Raw genomic sequence first — 15,452 nt, 5'->3', positions numbered from 1 at the left:
GAACTGGGTTGCAAGAGACTTAATTGCTCTATAACACTAATCTATTAGAAAAGTGCTCCCTACTGTTGAATGAATGCCACAACATATTCAATATTTGTGTATCCTTTGCGCCGAAATAGACCGCAGGACTTCAGGATACGTTTTAAGTGACGTTTAGACGTTTAGACACGAATGAGAAACTAACTGGTGCGCACCAAAATTATATATTTTTTACTTCTCTTCAGTGTCACTTTAGGGGCTCAGTACAGAAAGAGTCAAGAGTAAAGAAGTAAAAGCTACCAGACCAGTTTCCTTTCTAGAGAGAATGATTTATTAAATAGGATCAGGTTTGTTTTTGCTGGACATTCAACACATACTCCACACCAGTAGATGGCGGTAATGCGGAATTAAGTTATTTGCTATGCACCATTGAACTGGAAGAAGACGAAGATATTTCCGTTGGTCCTTTCTCTCTTCTTGGCGGCATATCCACGTTGATCCTCCGGGTTCTTTGTCCTTGTTCTGCTGTGAGGCTGAAAGAGAGCAGCAGCTGCTGCAGGTGATGAAGTCTGGAAAGAAGTCCAGCAGCTGGAGGCACAGCGGAGAAACTGGAGGGAAGCAGGAGCTCAAAGAGCGGCAGGACGCAGCAGAGGAGACACCAATGATGGGGGATGTTTTCCAGCCCAGAGTTCTGCTGCACCCATCAGGTTTGGAGATTTCCTTCTTCATGCTAACTGTGTGGATGGAGCTAAAGTTTAGGAGCCGTTTTCAGCAGCTGATGGATTCCTCCTCTTCATCACAACTCGTTGCAGGCTTTCCCCCAGAAAACTGGCTAAACCTGCAGCTCTGCTTAGGAGGTGCTAATGTTAGCTTAGCATGTAGCATAGGAGGTGCTAATGCTAGCTTAGCATGTAGCACAGAGGTGCTAATGCTAGCTTACCATGTAGCATAGGACATAGACGCGTCATAGGGCGCAGGATCGCACGTCAACGTCACCGCCATATTGTATGTGGCAGAAAAAAAGTTAAGTTCTGTTATTGTGAACGTGGATCAGAGAAGTGCTGCATGGAAATGTATTCTGGCTGATTTCACTACTTGTATGTGCCTTCTATAAACTAAGGCTGCACCATGATGCAAAACTGGACACACTAAAGCTGCAGAGTGGCAACACAGGCTCTATCTATCTATCTATCTATCTATCTATCTATCTATCTATCTATCTATCTATCTATCTATCTATCTATATATATATATATATATATATATATATATATATATATATATGTGTGTGTGTGCGCGTGTGTTATGAATATAAGGATCAATTTGTTAAATCTAAACATTGTGGTCTTAATTATTTCATAAAACCGTGTCACATGTGAACCTTTAGGAACAGACTTTTTGGGCGAGTATTAAAGAGGTAAAATTAATAATATGAGAAAAAAAGTCCTAGGTCAATAAAGTAAAAAAAAAAAAACACAAGTGATAATTAGAGCTGGGCGATATGGAAAAAATCATATATCACGATATGGACTATTTTATATCACAATAACGATATATATTGCAATATGCCCCAATTAAGTAAGTTTTCAGCAAATCTCTGAAAAATATGACAAAACATAATTTTTTACTTTTTTCCAACTTTATTTTGAAGTGACATTTATAGTACTGTCACAAATTACAAAAATAAATTGTAGTGCAGTAACATAAATACATAAAATGAGGTAGAGGTAGCGCTACAGTACCCTTCACATTTTTTTTTTCAAAATCCTACAGGTTTTTAAATTAAATTACCAAAATAAATAAATAAAAGTGCACTAATGTTTAGTTTAAGTTTTGGAGTAGAAAAGCACACATTTTTGAACGAACGTTAGTTACAAGTTTCTGAAATATTTAACCTTGTAGTGCAAAGTTTGCATACCATAACGGCAATATAGATTATCGCAATTAAATAAATCCAGGCTGAATATACCTATAAACTGTTTAAGGTATCAACCATCAAAAAAGTGCAAACATAAAGTATGTCTGATCTGGTCTGACATTGTCGACGTAGAAATGTTGTTTCTGTCAAATCTATAGGTTGAGTGCGAGGAAGACAAGTTGGTCAACTGTATTTGGCTTAAGACATGACCTCTTACATGTGACAATGTTTCCACTCACACTGAAGGCCCGTTCAGATGAAGAACTAGTAGCAGGAATGCACAAGTACTTCTTAGCAAGCCTGGCCACTAATGGGAAGTTTAACTCGTGTTGTTTCCACCATACCAGAGGGTCAGCCTCTGAATCAGGCCCAGGTGTCTGAAGATACATGGAGAGCTCCAGTTCAATGGATGCTCTGCTTGACTGAGAGCGGCTGGTGCCTTGGCCTGCAGCTGGTGCCTTTTTGAAGTAGCTTCCCAAACTCTTCTTTGTCTTCTTTGTTGGATAAGGAAGGTCTGGATTATCTTCAGCAGCTGGTGGTGAAATGAAGGTGGCTGTCTCTGCATTTTCAGGTGCCGGTGTTGCCATGTCCACCAGCTCTGCTGCAGCTCTCATCTTTATAAACTCCACCCTCTCCTCCTTCATATAGGCTGTCTTAAACCGTGGGTCAACAAATGTCGCCATGTCTAGAAGGTTGTTGGTGGTACAGTCATCATACTTTTCATTGAGGTACTTAAGAATACCCTCTTTGATTGCTTTTGAGAGCTCTGTGTCCCCATCTTTTTGGCTTAGTATTTCGTTGTTGAAGAGGTGCAGTACTGGTTTCAGAAAAGATACGGTGACGTACTTCTCCCCCGATAAAGCATCAATAAACTCGAACAGTGGACCCAGTGCCTTGTTCATGGACTCTAGTACCATCATATCTTGCCAGCTTGGCACCAGATTTCTTGCCTAAGTCAGATAACAAAGGAAATGGGTTACTTTCATCAGGAGGTAAATCTAGACTGCAAACATAATCAGAATCCAAGGAATCAGTGTGCAAAGTCCAGTTTCCATGTCTCACCTTCTTGTCTGCAAGAAGGACCTGTGACAGAGCTTTCTCCTGCTCCAGGAACCTCTGGATCATCTGCTGCCGTGAACCCCATCTTGTGGGGGTTTCAGTGATGAGCTGATGGGGAGGCAAGCCCAGCACTGCTTGAGCCTTGGCCAAGTCACGTTTTCTCTTCCACGAGTTGGAGAATGCACTCACAACCTTTTTACAGACCCCAACTGCACGTTCCACAGCCTGCTTTGTAGATGCTGGTGTGAGAGCTTTCAAAGCGTTCTCTGTATAGATAAAAGAAAAATTTATGTAATTTAATAACAAATGTGAATTTTATGATATAAATTATAAATATATTTAAGTTATAATAAAATCTAATTAAATCTGCACGCAACTCCTGTTATCCATTACAAGACCCACAGCCAGGATTACTCCATTAGCTGGGCGAAACCCTGTTCAGTATTAATGTGTTGTGTGTAGGCTGATCAAACATAAAACAGGATAAACAAACAAGTTAAATTTCACTAATATTTTGTTGTAAATTTAATTAAGAATCGTCATCGTCACCACTTGTTACCATGGTGAAATTATTTGAGAAAGACGCCAGCTCAAGAAGTACACAGAAAGCATAATACTCAGAAAAAACAGACGCGCTCCCTCAGTGATGCACTCATGCTCACACTAAATTACACTTACCAATAGCTAGCTGGAGACGGTGACCAAAGCATTGTAGCCGTTGCCATTCATTCAGTTCCATTGCAGTTATGTTGTTGGTGGCATTATCTGTGGTGACACAGACAAGGTGGCATTCTTGAAGCCCCCATGACTCCAGTGCATCTCTCAGACCTAGATAGATAAATGCTTTTATTTATATATAAATATTATGAATAGAATAAATATGCAGCAATAGCAGAATGACACAATTACTGCTCCTGTAACATACCTTGGGCTAACATGGCTCCTGTGTGGTCATCTGGAAAGTAGGCAGTCTGTAAGCAGCGAGCGCAGAGGGTCCAGTCTTCACTGATGAAATGGATGGTTACACTCATATAGGGCTGCGTCACCCTGCTTGTCCACAGGTCTGTTGTCAAGGCGAAATGTCCCACGCTGCAAACCTCCCTTTCTACTTTGGCCCGGCATGCGTCATATAAGCGAGGTAACTCCACTTGGCTGAAGTGCTTGCGACTGGGCATAACGTACCTCGGGTCAAGTACTTTGACTAGCTCTCGGAAGCTCTCCTTCTCAACTTCGTACACGGGGACCATGCCTTTACATATGTAATGCGCAATGGCAACTGTGATTTGTTTATGCCGCTGAGAAGTTTTCTCATACGGGGTGCACCGTGATAATGACTCCGTTATCTTCGGCTGGCTATGATTTTTATTTTTGCAACTTCCCCCCGCTGTTTCACAGCTTGCTTTACCTCGCACTTTTTGGATCCTTATGTATTCTTTTTCGTGGTTCTTCTTTAAGTGATAGAAGAGGTTTGTCGTGTTGCCGTCGGGTGAGGGAACAGTCTTGTAGCATAGTTTGCAAATGACCGTTGTCTGCTCCGTGTCGGACTTCTTAAATCCAAAATGTAACCAAACCACAGACGTACCCCCTCTTTTTGGCAAAAGTGCTTCATCTTGGGTTGCCGGCGTAGCTGTCTCTGTTTGTTGCGACCACGGGTTTAAGACTTCAGCCTCCTGCGTCTCCATCTCTCAGCTCTCATGAGTTAAGTAACGTAAAGCATGTCGCAAACCCGCGTGTGAGTCAAAAGCCGTAAAGCAGCGTCATGTTGCAAAACCACAAGACGGCGCTTCTTTGTGAATTAAAAATAAATAAATCTTGTTTATCACTTATAAACTGTGTGTAGGCTACGTGACTACACTAATAAGTTTGTCGTAGTCTACATTGGGAAATATTTGCTTGAATACGAGATAAAATGGTGTTAGAAACGATAGAAACGATAGAATAGAATTAGCACTGTAGACACTTTTCTATCGTCCGTACGATATGTATCGTCCTATCGCCCAGCCCTAGTGATAATGTTATGATAAAAACGTCATATTATGAGAATTAAGAGGGAACATTTCCAAAATAGTCACAGTTTGCAGAATTATTTTACTCCTGGAGTAATAGGTGCCAGGTTAGATTATTTTAAATATTTTTATTCTTTAGGAGAATAAATTCAGGAGAATGAAGCCAAAGGGATACGAAAATAAACTTGTAATATTACAAAAACAAAAATACTACGAGTACAAAGTATATTCAGAGATTAAAGTCCCTCTGATACTGTTTAAGTAACTGAGTAACTGCAGATTTACCACATCCCACATGGCGGACGCTTTGACGCATCGCAGCTTAGGCAGAACCCGCCCAATGACGTGTCTACGTATATAATGTCTATGGCATAGGAGGTGCTAATGCTAGCTTAGCATGTAGCAACATTCCGCATCAACTTCTTCTTTTGTGTTTGCCTGGTAAAGTTCCTCCAAACATCACTTTTTGGTTTATCTTGTCTAGAAAGATGGTTGTCTGTTTTCTTCTGGAGGACCAATCCTGCCATAATTTAAATGGATTTAGACTACATACAGAAATAAATAAGAGCAACAATTCCCACTATTGTCCCACAATGGGGAATTTCTGGTGTGACAAACACATCGACTTAGTTCCACACTATTTCAGTGAGGCAACAAATGAGCAAACCAGTCAAATCTGGAGTTTGTTCTAAAGAAATGCCAAGAGTAGAAGATAGGGGTAAAATATCAGTATAAATATTGACCAAGGAAAGAAAAACATTTTTGATAGCGGAAGTATAAACCAGACCCAGCTGAATGGTAAAAATCTTTGATTTTTCAACCGTACAATTCAACCAATCAACGAATGAGGGCAACATGCTAGCTAGAGTAAAACTCTGCCAAACTGAAGAAACTTGGGTTACTTCAGGCAGAAAGGAACTCTGCTTTGTTCTGATCCTTGTTCTCCTAGCTGCTATAATGAAAGAACCTCTTCAGTCAGTGTTCAGCCTGACACCAGTGCTCATTTTTATCAGAGTTTTATGCTTATCCTTGACTTTTGAGTGAAGACACAGCACTACAGGTTGGAGTATCTCACTGTTATTTTCCTGCCCAAACCAGCATAAAACCTGCCCAACTTAAAAGAAAAAAACAAGTCCAAATCTCAAACTCTCTCATGTTAAAATCACAGAACTATTAAACACATAAGAACATGCCAGTTGCACACAACTGTGCTAAAGCAAAGAAAAAAAACTTCACACATACGGGTTCTGCACAAAATATACAATCAGACAACTAAATAACACACAAAATCACTTTTAACAATCATTATATATCAACGGGAAAAAAACAACAGCTTATCAATAGCTTCCTAGCAATTTGGTTTATATGCATGTTGCTTCTACCAATACACCATTTTTTTTAGACGTATATTGTAATTTATTGTATACCTGTACGTATGTCTGAAATAAATACATTCAATTCAATAAATCTACCTTAATATAGACTTAATTTCTTTTATATAGTATAGCTCAGTCAAAGATTACTTTCACATAGCCATGACATTTTTTTTAAGTGGATTAGTAGAACTGTAACCCTCTTGGGGCGTTTGATGTCAGATTCGACTCATTTAAAAAAATATAAATTGACAAGTAAAATGAGTTCAAGGAGGTGGCATTTTATTAAAATGGTTTTAGTTTTCTGCCAGACATTGACAACTATTTTTTTAATATTTTGTTGTTAATTCTGAAAGCCCAAAAAATGTTGTGAAAGCTTTCCAAATTTTTATAAGCAGCCCTTAAGCTATTTTTGTTTCAACTCAACGTGTTCAAAAAAAGCCTAATTGAGTGGAAACCTGTCTAATTTGGAAACACTGACTACATTGTTGCTTTTTATCTTTTTTTTGTTTTGGGATTTTATTGAGAATTTCTTTCTCAGCACTGTAGAAGTAGTCACAGAGCCACTGTTCAGCCTGAAAATTATAAAATGCTGGTGAAGATTCTCTGCTGCCTTAATGACTTTAACGACTGCCCATTACTAAGGGGTGGACCTGTTTCGGTTGAATTTGCATGTTGTCTAAGTTATTACAAGGCTTTTGTTCAGCCTATTTATGTAACACACAATGACAGAATGGGCAATATTTTCATAGCATACGATTTCCATTGCATATAAGGCTTAAAACGATATGAAATAAATAAATATGGTAGTAGAGCCTCATTAACACATTATCAATTAAAAGAATGCAGACAGTTATGAGTGTCTGAAAACAATTTAGTGTTTTCTGTCTCTCTGTCTTGGTCTTATCGGTGTTTCTGTCTCTTCATGTTTCTGTCTTTAATATATATATATATATATATATATATATATATATATATATATATATATATATATATATATATATATATATATATATATATATATATATATATATATATATATATATATATAAAAAAAATCTGTACGAATCGCCAGGCAGTCTACTGTGTAGTTCAATCTGTATTAATGTTGATGTGTATTGTAATGAGTCGCCGGTTTATTGCAAAATTTTATTACTCCACGTGAGTAAGCCTGTTAGCTCTCTGTTGTAGCATTTGTTAGATGTATGAGGTGACTAATGTGGGCTTATTTCTGTTATGCTTTTGACCGCACACACCCAATCGTTCCCCTACTCTACCCACATATTCAACTCCAAGCCTACCTCATACTGCATGTTTGTACTGCTGCTGAGCAATTAAAGAGAGACTCAAACCAGACACACAGTGGCGAACATAAATACTTGACCAGCCTCAGGTTTAAAACGTGGAATCTCCAATACATTTTGGTCCTTCGAGTCGGATCGGGACACTTACCACTGTTTCAGCATGCAGATGCAGCAGTTAGACCGAAGCAGCAAAGCCGCCCATTAGGGCGGGCGATATAGGGAAAAAAAAGCATATCGATTAAAAAAAAAATGCATATTGATCATTATTGATAATTATCAAAAAAATTAAAACCTGTCTCTTATATTGCTATATGACTTACTTTTAAGTAAGTCATTTAACATTCCACGATTATGATTGGTCGAGAGGAAGCAGTGACTGTAGCAGCAACGAATATGATAGGAGAAAGGAAGGAAGGAAAACTCTCTATATCGAACTTTTATCTACCCTTTTTTTCCTATCGCACCACACGTCTATCAATTGATATATATTGTTATTGAATTATCGTCCAGCCCTACCGCCCACCTTCATACTGAAAGGATTATGAAACCAGCGAGATGGGACACCGGTTTCAACCTGTATTTGATTATCAAGGATACAAGCTGAGACGAGATATGATGATGGCTTATATTTGCCGCCAGAGGAGGGAGCTGCCAAGACGACACCCCTCTATTAAAGCCGGATGGCCCAATTGTCAGTGGGAAATTACGGTAGATGAGTGGGTTGGTTCCCCAGAACAGACAATTACCAAACCACAACGGCGGAAGAGGACAGCAAAGATTATTCTACAGTATCATTGCTTCACAGGCAGTTGACACTGACCTTCTCACCATACCGCTCAGAGCTGGAGACATTAAGGAGGCAGGGAGCCAAATATGAACGGTCTAAAGAAGCAGTACATTCTAAGTTGGCTGAACGCAGACAATTACAGGAAGAAATGAGAAGGAGGTTGGGGTATTCTTCAGAGCACAGCTACGTTCCAGCAACGGTTTGAAATCCCACCACCAATATATGCACCGCCAACCCCTTCGACATGGTGGGGCAACGGAGAGGAGGAGGAAGAGCCTGATCCTCCACCGTGGCCCGAGACAGGAGAGGAGGCTGAATCTTCTCCATCAACCCAGCCCGTGTCGATGATGTTGGAAAAGCTGATGAGTGATTTACAACTCATAAAAGATCAGAGCATGGCAGCAAAGTCAGAAAGCCACAGTTCTGTAGGCCCGCCACATCACGAGAGAAGGTGCTAACAGATCTTCTGGCATCGTCGGGGGCACGAGGCGGGTATCGAATGAGTTTGCACCCGCTATCGAGGTCCTAGACCAAGTATTCCCTACTTCGCTAGACAAGACCCAGGTGACTTTGCTCAGTTTAAGGTAGCGCTGACTAATCTATTACCACCTGATGGGACAGAGCTGTTCAAGCACCAGATCATGGTGGACCACCTCAAACTTGAGGAAGCCAAACTCAGCAGATTCTTGTCTGAACTACGCCACCCCATATTCGGACAGGTTGGAGGCTCTAAGTGAAAAATTTGGCCAGCCGCACCAGATGGCATTGAATAGGATTGCCGGGGTAATGTTTGCGGCAGATGTCCGGCGAGGTGAATCGGCAGCATTTCGTGGTTGGGTTACTAAGAACCTTGGATTAAGAGGGTGACGTCAAGCTGAGATGTGGATCTTATGTGGCCTGCTTGCTGACTAAATTACCTGCAGAGCAGCGTGCAGACTTCCGTTGAGCCATGTTCTTCCATCCCAACGCAGTCTACACTTTAGTGGATTTCGCTGAATGGCTTCAGTATGAGACCTGGTGTCTTAATTCAGACAATTATGATTCCGGAGCAGGAAATAAAGACAAATCAGGAACTCAGAAGAACAGAGTCATGACGATGCTTCAATTCATTCAGAAGTTGTCCAAGGACCAACTGTCGCAGAGGACCACGATAGGTGCTGGCACTGTGCAAGATCTCATCATGCAGCCCAATGTGATCTTCAGAAACCCTGTAACCTGTGTCAGGGGAGACACCTTCAGGTGTTTCATGATGTGAACACCAGAGATTAAAAGGAGGCGACTAAAGAGGAGAGTTGCCTCATCAGTACCACCACTGATATGCTCTACCTGGATCGACCACTAGAGGGCAGCAACGTTTACTAAATGTGGTCCAAGTCACTTTGCATCATGGACATTTTAGTCTCAAAACATATGCCATACTCCGTGAAGGTTCTGAGCGCACGATGCTCCTTGTGCTGCTCACAAACTTGATCTACAGAGAACCCCAGAGACTCTGCATTTAAAAACCATAAGGCAGAATATTCAAATTGTGAGAGGCACTTCAGTTTGTTTTCACATATCTCCTTCCATTAGTAGTTGCCACCGCTTCGCGGTGAATGGAGCCTTCACCGCCGATCGTCTGGTCCTAGCAGAACAGTCCTACTCAATTGATAGACTCCAGAAGCAGTTCAGGTATCTGTCTGATCTGCCTCTACATTCTTTTAAGAATGCACAGCCTCTGATCCTCATTGGTACAGACATCGCTCACCTCATTACCCCCACTGAGCCAGTTAGGTAGGGTCTACTGGGTGTGCCAGCTGCAATCAGAACCATGCTGGTGTTCAATTGCTCTCACCAGTACCAAGGCCTTAACCTCAACGACTTCTACTACCTGGACCTACCCTCAGTGCATCACTTCTGGGGGTGTTGATTCGGTTCCGGGAACATGCCATCATCATCATGAGCGATTATAAAAGGGATTTTTCACCAAGTTCGCCTCCTCCCAGAAGATAGACCCCTTTTGAGATTCTTGTGGCGGGATCAGGCCAAAGACCTAAAAACGGGCATTTCTAAATGGCAGGTGCTTCCCTTTGGCACCACTCATAGCCCCTGTTGTTCGACATATGCCCTCCAGCGTCACATCACTGACCACAGTAAGGAAGGAGAGGATTTGCAGTTCTCGGTGGAGCGGTGTGATAGGGTTATTAAAGATAACCCCTTTTATCCTAGAATGAAAGCCACACAACACAAGTTTTAAACATTTCTATAGAAAAGGACAGAGGACACCCAAACGGAGAACTACACTCCCTTAAGGTTTAGGAACGTCTGCGCCGGGTCATTTCTGTCCTTCTGCCTTTATTATCACACATAAAAGAGGGGGTCAGGAGGGTTGTGTCAGGAGGTTTCAGGAATTTACAGCATGGGGATGGAAAACAAACATGGGAGCAAGCTTTGTTGCGGCCTTCTCTGGGAGAACCATTTGTTCTCCCTATTTAAGGTTAAATACAACAGAACCTTCCTGAAAGCAAACTCTTAAAACAAACCAAATACCTGTAACTTGATAGAAATAAAATTATTACATTCACAGTTTCCTAACACGGTGTTTCTACGTCGACAACTGGCTACAAAGCTTAGCATCTGTGGAGACAGCCAGAGCCTTGGTGGATGAGCTCCTCTCTGCAGGATTTGACCTTCGTCAATGGTCAAGTAATGCAACGGAGGTGATTAGTCACTTACCAAGTGAGGCCTGTTCCCCCGCGACAGAGCTCTGGCTGGCACAAGACAAGCAAGATCCATCTGAAAGCACACTTGGACTTAGTTGGAACCCTCATGAAGCCTCATCGGTTACAAACACAAGTCTAAGTTAGGGACCAAATAAAGTTTGGGGTCAGCATCATGATAGGCTAACATTGAGGGTGTTGGTTTGTAGGTGTATGTGAGACTAACCTGCCAAAAACTGACATTCAATACTGATTTACGGTATACAGGTTAGCTCTTTCAGTTGTGGGAAGGTTTAATAGTGAAACCCTGCTGTATTTCCACACTTAAAGGCATACTATGCAACATTTTTCAGTTAATTAATGTGTTCCCTACCGTTTTGGATGATTTAATGAGTCATTTCAGGTCGAACAAAGGTTTTCTCGGCCGCCCTGGTGGTCTGTGGGGGAAATACCGCACTTGCAATAGCATACCGCGCACGTGACGTCACCGTCTCAAGAGCAACGCCCCTTTTGCCGCTTTGGTAGGGCATACAGGTAGAGAACGCCCGTAGCAACCAGCAGAAACAGCGATATGACCGACTTTACAGCCGTAAAACTTTCACAAGACGATGTTCCAGGCACACGGTTTACTGGTTGCACTGTCGAAGAACACACCAACGTTCAGCTCAAATGATGGCTTGAGTGTCGAGGGCTTAAAAAGACCGGAAAACGGGCCGAGTTGATTGAACGGTAAGCTTTGTTTATTTTTCCTGCACGGCGATCATGGCAGCGTCGGCCGTTTTTTTGTTTGTAATCACCGTCCAGGGATCGGTATATGTTTAATGTCTGTCTTATTTGAAATGTTTTTGAGTAGGCTATCCTGGTAGCAGGGTATCATGTTAGCGCCTGCTACCATGATAGCCTATATGCTATCATGGTAGCAGGCGCTTCATTATTAACATGTCGGCCACCAAAATACTCTTACCTGTTCACTACTTGATGTCGCTGGAATTGGGTCAGGATGTTCTTCGGTTGGGCCCTTTCCTCCAACAAAATGCTTGCTACATATGTACGTGAATTTGGTAACTTTTTCCGGGTTGAACTGTTGTGTAGGCTGACCGCACCGGTGTACCCAGCGCACACATTTCTCCTTGGCAGTCTTGAAGAAAACATCCTTCATATGCGGCCGATCAGCGTACCTCGAGTCGCTGTTGCCCGTTCCATAGCAACAATGTTTAAAAACCATGGTTTTAGATTTGGAAAAAGCAGTCGTTTACCGAGTAAAACCAAGGGTAACGCATGTCTCTTTTACAGCGAAACAGCGGAGGACAGAGCAAGCTTGCCCTACCGCGTACCACGTGATGTGACGTCATCGTGACGTTACATTTCTAAAAATAGCTCGCTCGTGGTACGCTATTGCAAGAGACCTTGGCCCGCAACCACAGGCTCAGAAGTCTCGTGCAAGACCGGGAGAGTCTGTCTTGCTTTACAGCGAGAACTCCATGTGTTTTTGCCCTCCTACCATTCACTATATGCAAGCGCGAAAGCAACAACAAAGAACCGCAAGGTATTTATTTATTTTTTTATTATTATTATTATTATCTTTTTTTTTTTTTTTTTTTTTTTTTTTTTTTGAATGTTGGCGAGGCGGTGACGTGAGTTTGGCGAGGCGGCCGCCTCGCCAAAATAGCGCTGCAGGAAACCCTGATGTTCATACTTTCACTGTGTTAGTCATTGTTTGTACTGACGTTTTTTTTACTTTTCGTTGCGTTCGCCTGTCTGCTAAGCTCAAAACAACCGTGCCTGGCTTGACGGAGAAACCAGAACAGCTGAGCATCTTTATGACAGTGCACTTTTACTTTCGCCCTCTGTGGGAAGCCTCGCTGGAAAATCAACCCCGGTTGCATAGTATACCTTTAATTCCCTCTTTTCTAAAACTGTAAAAAATGGCACTCGTACGAATTAAGATAGGCTTTATTGATCTCACATTGGAGAAATTCACATGTCACATCGGCTCAGTAATCATAGGCAGAAGGTGTCAAGTAGGACAAGGTGTATCAGGTATATACAGTCTGTCCCCGTTATACCATGGATCAAAAATAATTGCTTGTATCTGTCCACTGTTGGTGGGCAACATGACGCCTTTGGCCGTTTGATCGGTTTTAGTCACATCTGTTGACATCGTGGTAACATTGTAAAGATCTAGTTGTTCATAAAGCATGTAATGTGTTTCAGTGTTGGCTGCAGATGTTAAAGAAGAGGCTCCTGAAGAACAGAGTCCTGAGGGGGAGCAGCAGGAGTCAGAGCCCCTCCACATAAAGGAGGAACAGGAGGAACCCGGGGCCCGTCAGGAAGGAGAACAGCTCCTTGTGAAGGAGGAGACTGATAGCAGGTTTCCATTAACTGCTGCTCCTATCAACAGTAAGGATTGGTTTACTTTGTTTCTGTGTCCTGTGTTGCAGCTAAAGGCCAAAACTCACTGGATTTATTAGCTTTCTATCAGACAAACCTATGAAGATTAACGTGTCTCATTGTCGTTAAAATGTTATTGAAATGCAACACACAATAAGATTAATTTATGTGATAATGTAGGATGTTTTTATACATTGCCTGGATCCACACTGCAAACATCTAATTCTACCAGAAATATAGTAATTAGAGGCACGCACATTGAACGAGCTGAATAAGTGATTCAAGCTGTGTGGTAATCAGGTAATTATTCTAGTGCAACAGATTCAGAAAAAAAAGTTCAGTTAAAACCTATATTTACATTATATTTATATGCCCTTTAAAATCCAGAGAGGAATCACTGGCAGCTGTGTGCATGTGTTATAAATCTGCAGTGTGAGAACGGAGTAGGTCTCCTCTCTGCTCTGACTGCATGCAGGGCTTTCAGGTTGAGGCAGCTGCCTGTGAGGCAGCACCAAGGGAAGTAAGAAGGGACTCACTGCAGCTCTAGCTGCTGTTCTGAGAGAATAACAATAGGCCCACTCAGTTTTTGGTGGTCCTTAATATTAATTACTTCACAGTAAGTTGAACTTTTCCTTTGATTTCTACATTGAAAACCTTTTTTGTCCTCAGATAATGAGAGAACAGCAGTTTGTTCATCTCTGCTCTGATTGGCCCTATTCTTGAGGAGAGATGAAAAAAGCCACACTGGTACTGAATAAACTATAATCGAAATGGTGAGAAAGCTGGTGGATCCGAGTAGAACCAGGCCAAATGGAACCGGTTTGAAAGGGACAAAAGTTTACTGAATTAATCAGAAAATTATATCAAAACATTGTAGTTGTCATGTTGTGGCAGAATAGTCAAAAACACTACATTTAAATTAAAGGATGTCTGCTTATACTCCTTTTATTACAGTATTTTTCAGACAATAAAGGACACTTAGTCCTTACATTTTCTCAAAAATTGATGGTGCGACTTATAATCCAGTCCGCGGTATGTGTGGACAAGGACATTGGACAAAGCCTAACATTCTGTTTTAAAGCATGGCTGGAAAGGTCAATATAGTGTTATCAGCACTTTAATTTAAAAAAGGTAGCTCTACAAAGAACTGAGTTTTTGCAGGGGTTGTAACAGTCATGTTATTTTATTCTGTGTTTTACTGTTCTGTATGTTCTTTCAAAGAATTTAATGTAACAACATTTCCTAAATATATTCTTAAAGTGTGTATCTGTTCAGGCTGACATCAATATACTTTCTAATGTACATAATGTGTTTCAATGTTTCCTGCAGATGTTAAGCAGGAGCTGATTGTTAAAGAAGAAGCTTCTTTAGACCACAGACCTCCTGCCAACCTGCATGACCCAAAGCCCCCCCACATAAAGGAGGAAGAGAAGGGAGTCTACATCAGTCTGCCAGGAGAGCAGCTCAATGGGAAGGAGGTGATTAATGCCTTCAGGTTTCCATTCTCTGCTCCTCTCATAAAGAGTCTGGATGATGAACAGTCTCTGCTGCTCTCACAGCCTTATCCAGACCAAATTAAAGGCAGAGAGCTTCCAGAAGAGAATGATGTAGATGAATCCTTTAGGAAACAAGATCATGGAGATGCTTCCATTTCTTTAGAGACTGAAGACACTGAAAATGATGAAGGAGGCTGTGATGTAGAGCACCCTCTCTTTGAGCTGAAACACTTGTCAGACTCTGGATATAAGAAATGTTCTACAGTGAAGACTAATTTGGAGTCATGTAGGAAAGGCCGCACAGGAGTGAAGCTTAGCTGCAAAGAATGTGACAAAACATTTATTGGAAAATCCACTTTAGACAGACATATGAGAATCCATACAGGAGAGAAGCCCTTCTGTTGCGATCTTTGTGGAAAAAGCTTTAGTCTAAAAGGAAA

General features: G+C 41.5%; 2 protein-coding genes across 3 annotated transcripts in view; both read right to left on the bottom strand.

Annotated features, from left to right (window-relative positions):
* LOC105921678 (NLR family CARD domain-containing protein 3) overlaps positions 1 to 15,452 on the bottom strand; it is a 1,041,521-nt gene that overhangs the window by 458,421 nt on the left and 567,648 nt on the right. The window lies entirely within an intron of this gene.
* Positions 1,973 to 4,798, bottom strand: LOC118557846 (zinc finger BED domain-containing protein 1-like). Of its 2 annotated transcripts, XM_036128308.1 has the most exons (4): positions 3,882 to 4,798; positions 3,635 to 3,784; positions 2,960 to 3,222; positions 1,973 to 2,847 (listed from the first exon to the last, which is right to left on the bottom strand). In XM_036128308.1, exons 1-4 carry the CDS (start codon positions 4,636 to 4,638, stop codon positions 2,050 to 2,052), a joined length of 1,968 nt encoding a protein of 655 aa, XP_035984201.1. In that variant the 5' UTR covers positions 4,639 to 4,798; the 3' UTR covers positions 1,973 to 2,049. The 2 variants fall into 2 exon arrangements, with proteins under 2 accessions (XP_035984201.1, XP_035984202.1); XM_036128309.1 differs by lacking the exon at positions 3,882 to 4,798 and having other exon boundaries at positions 1,983 to 2,847; positions 3,635 to 3,809.

This window comes from Fundulus heteroclitus, chromosome 24 (genome assembly GCF_011125445.2).
Source record: "Fundulus heteroclitus isolate FHET01 chromosome 24, MU-UCD_Fhet_4.1, whole genome shotgun sequence".
Taxonomy (NCBI): domain Eukaryota; kingdom Metazoa; phylum Chordata; class Actinopteri; order Cyprinodontiformes; family Fundulidae; genus Fundulus; species Fundulus heteroclitus.
The sequence above is the reverse complement of the archived record's forward strand: the minus strand, read 5'-3'. Positions and strand labels throughout refer to the sequence as shown.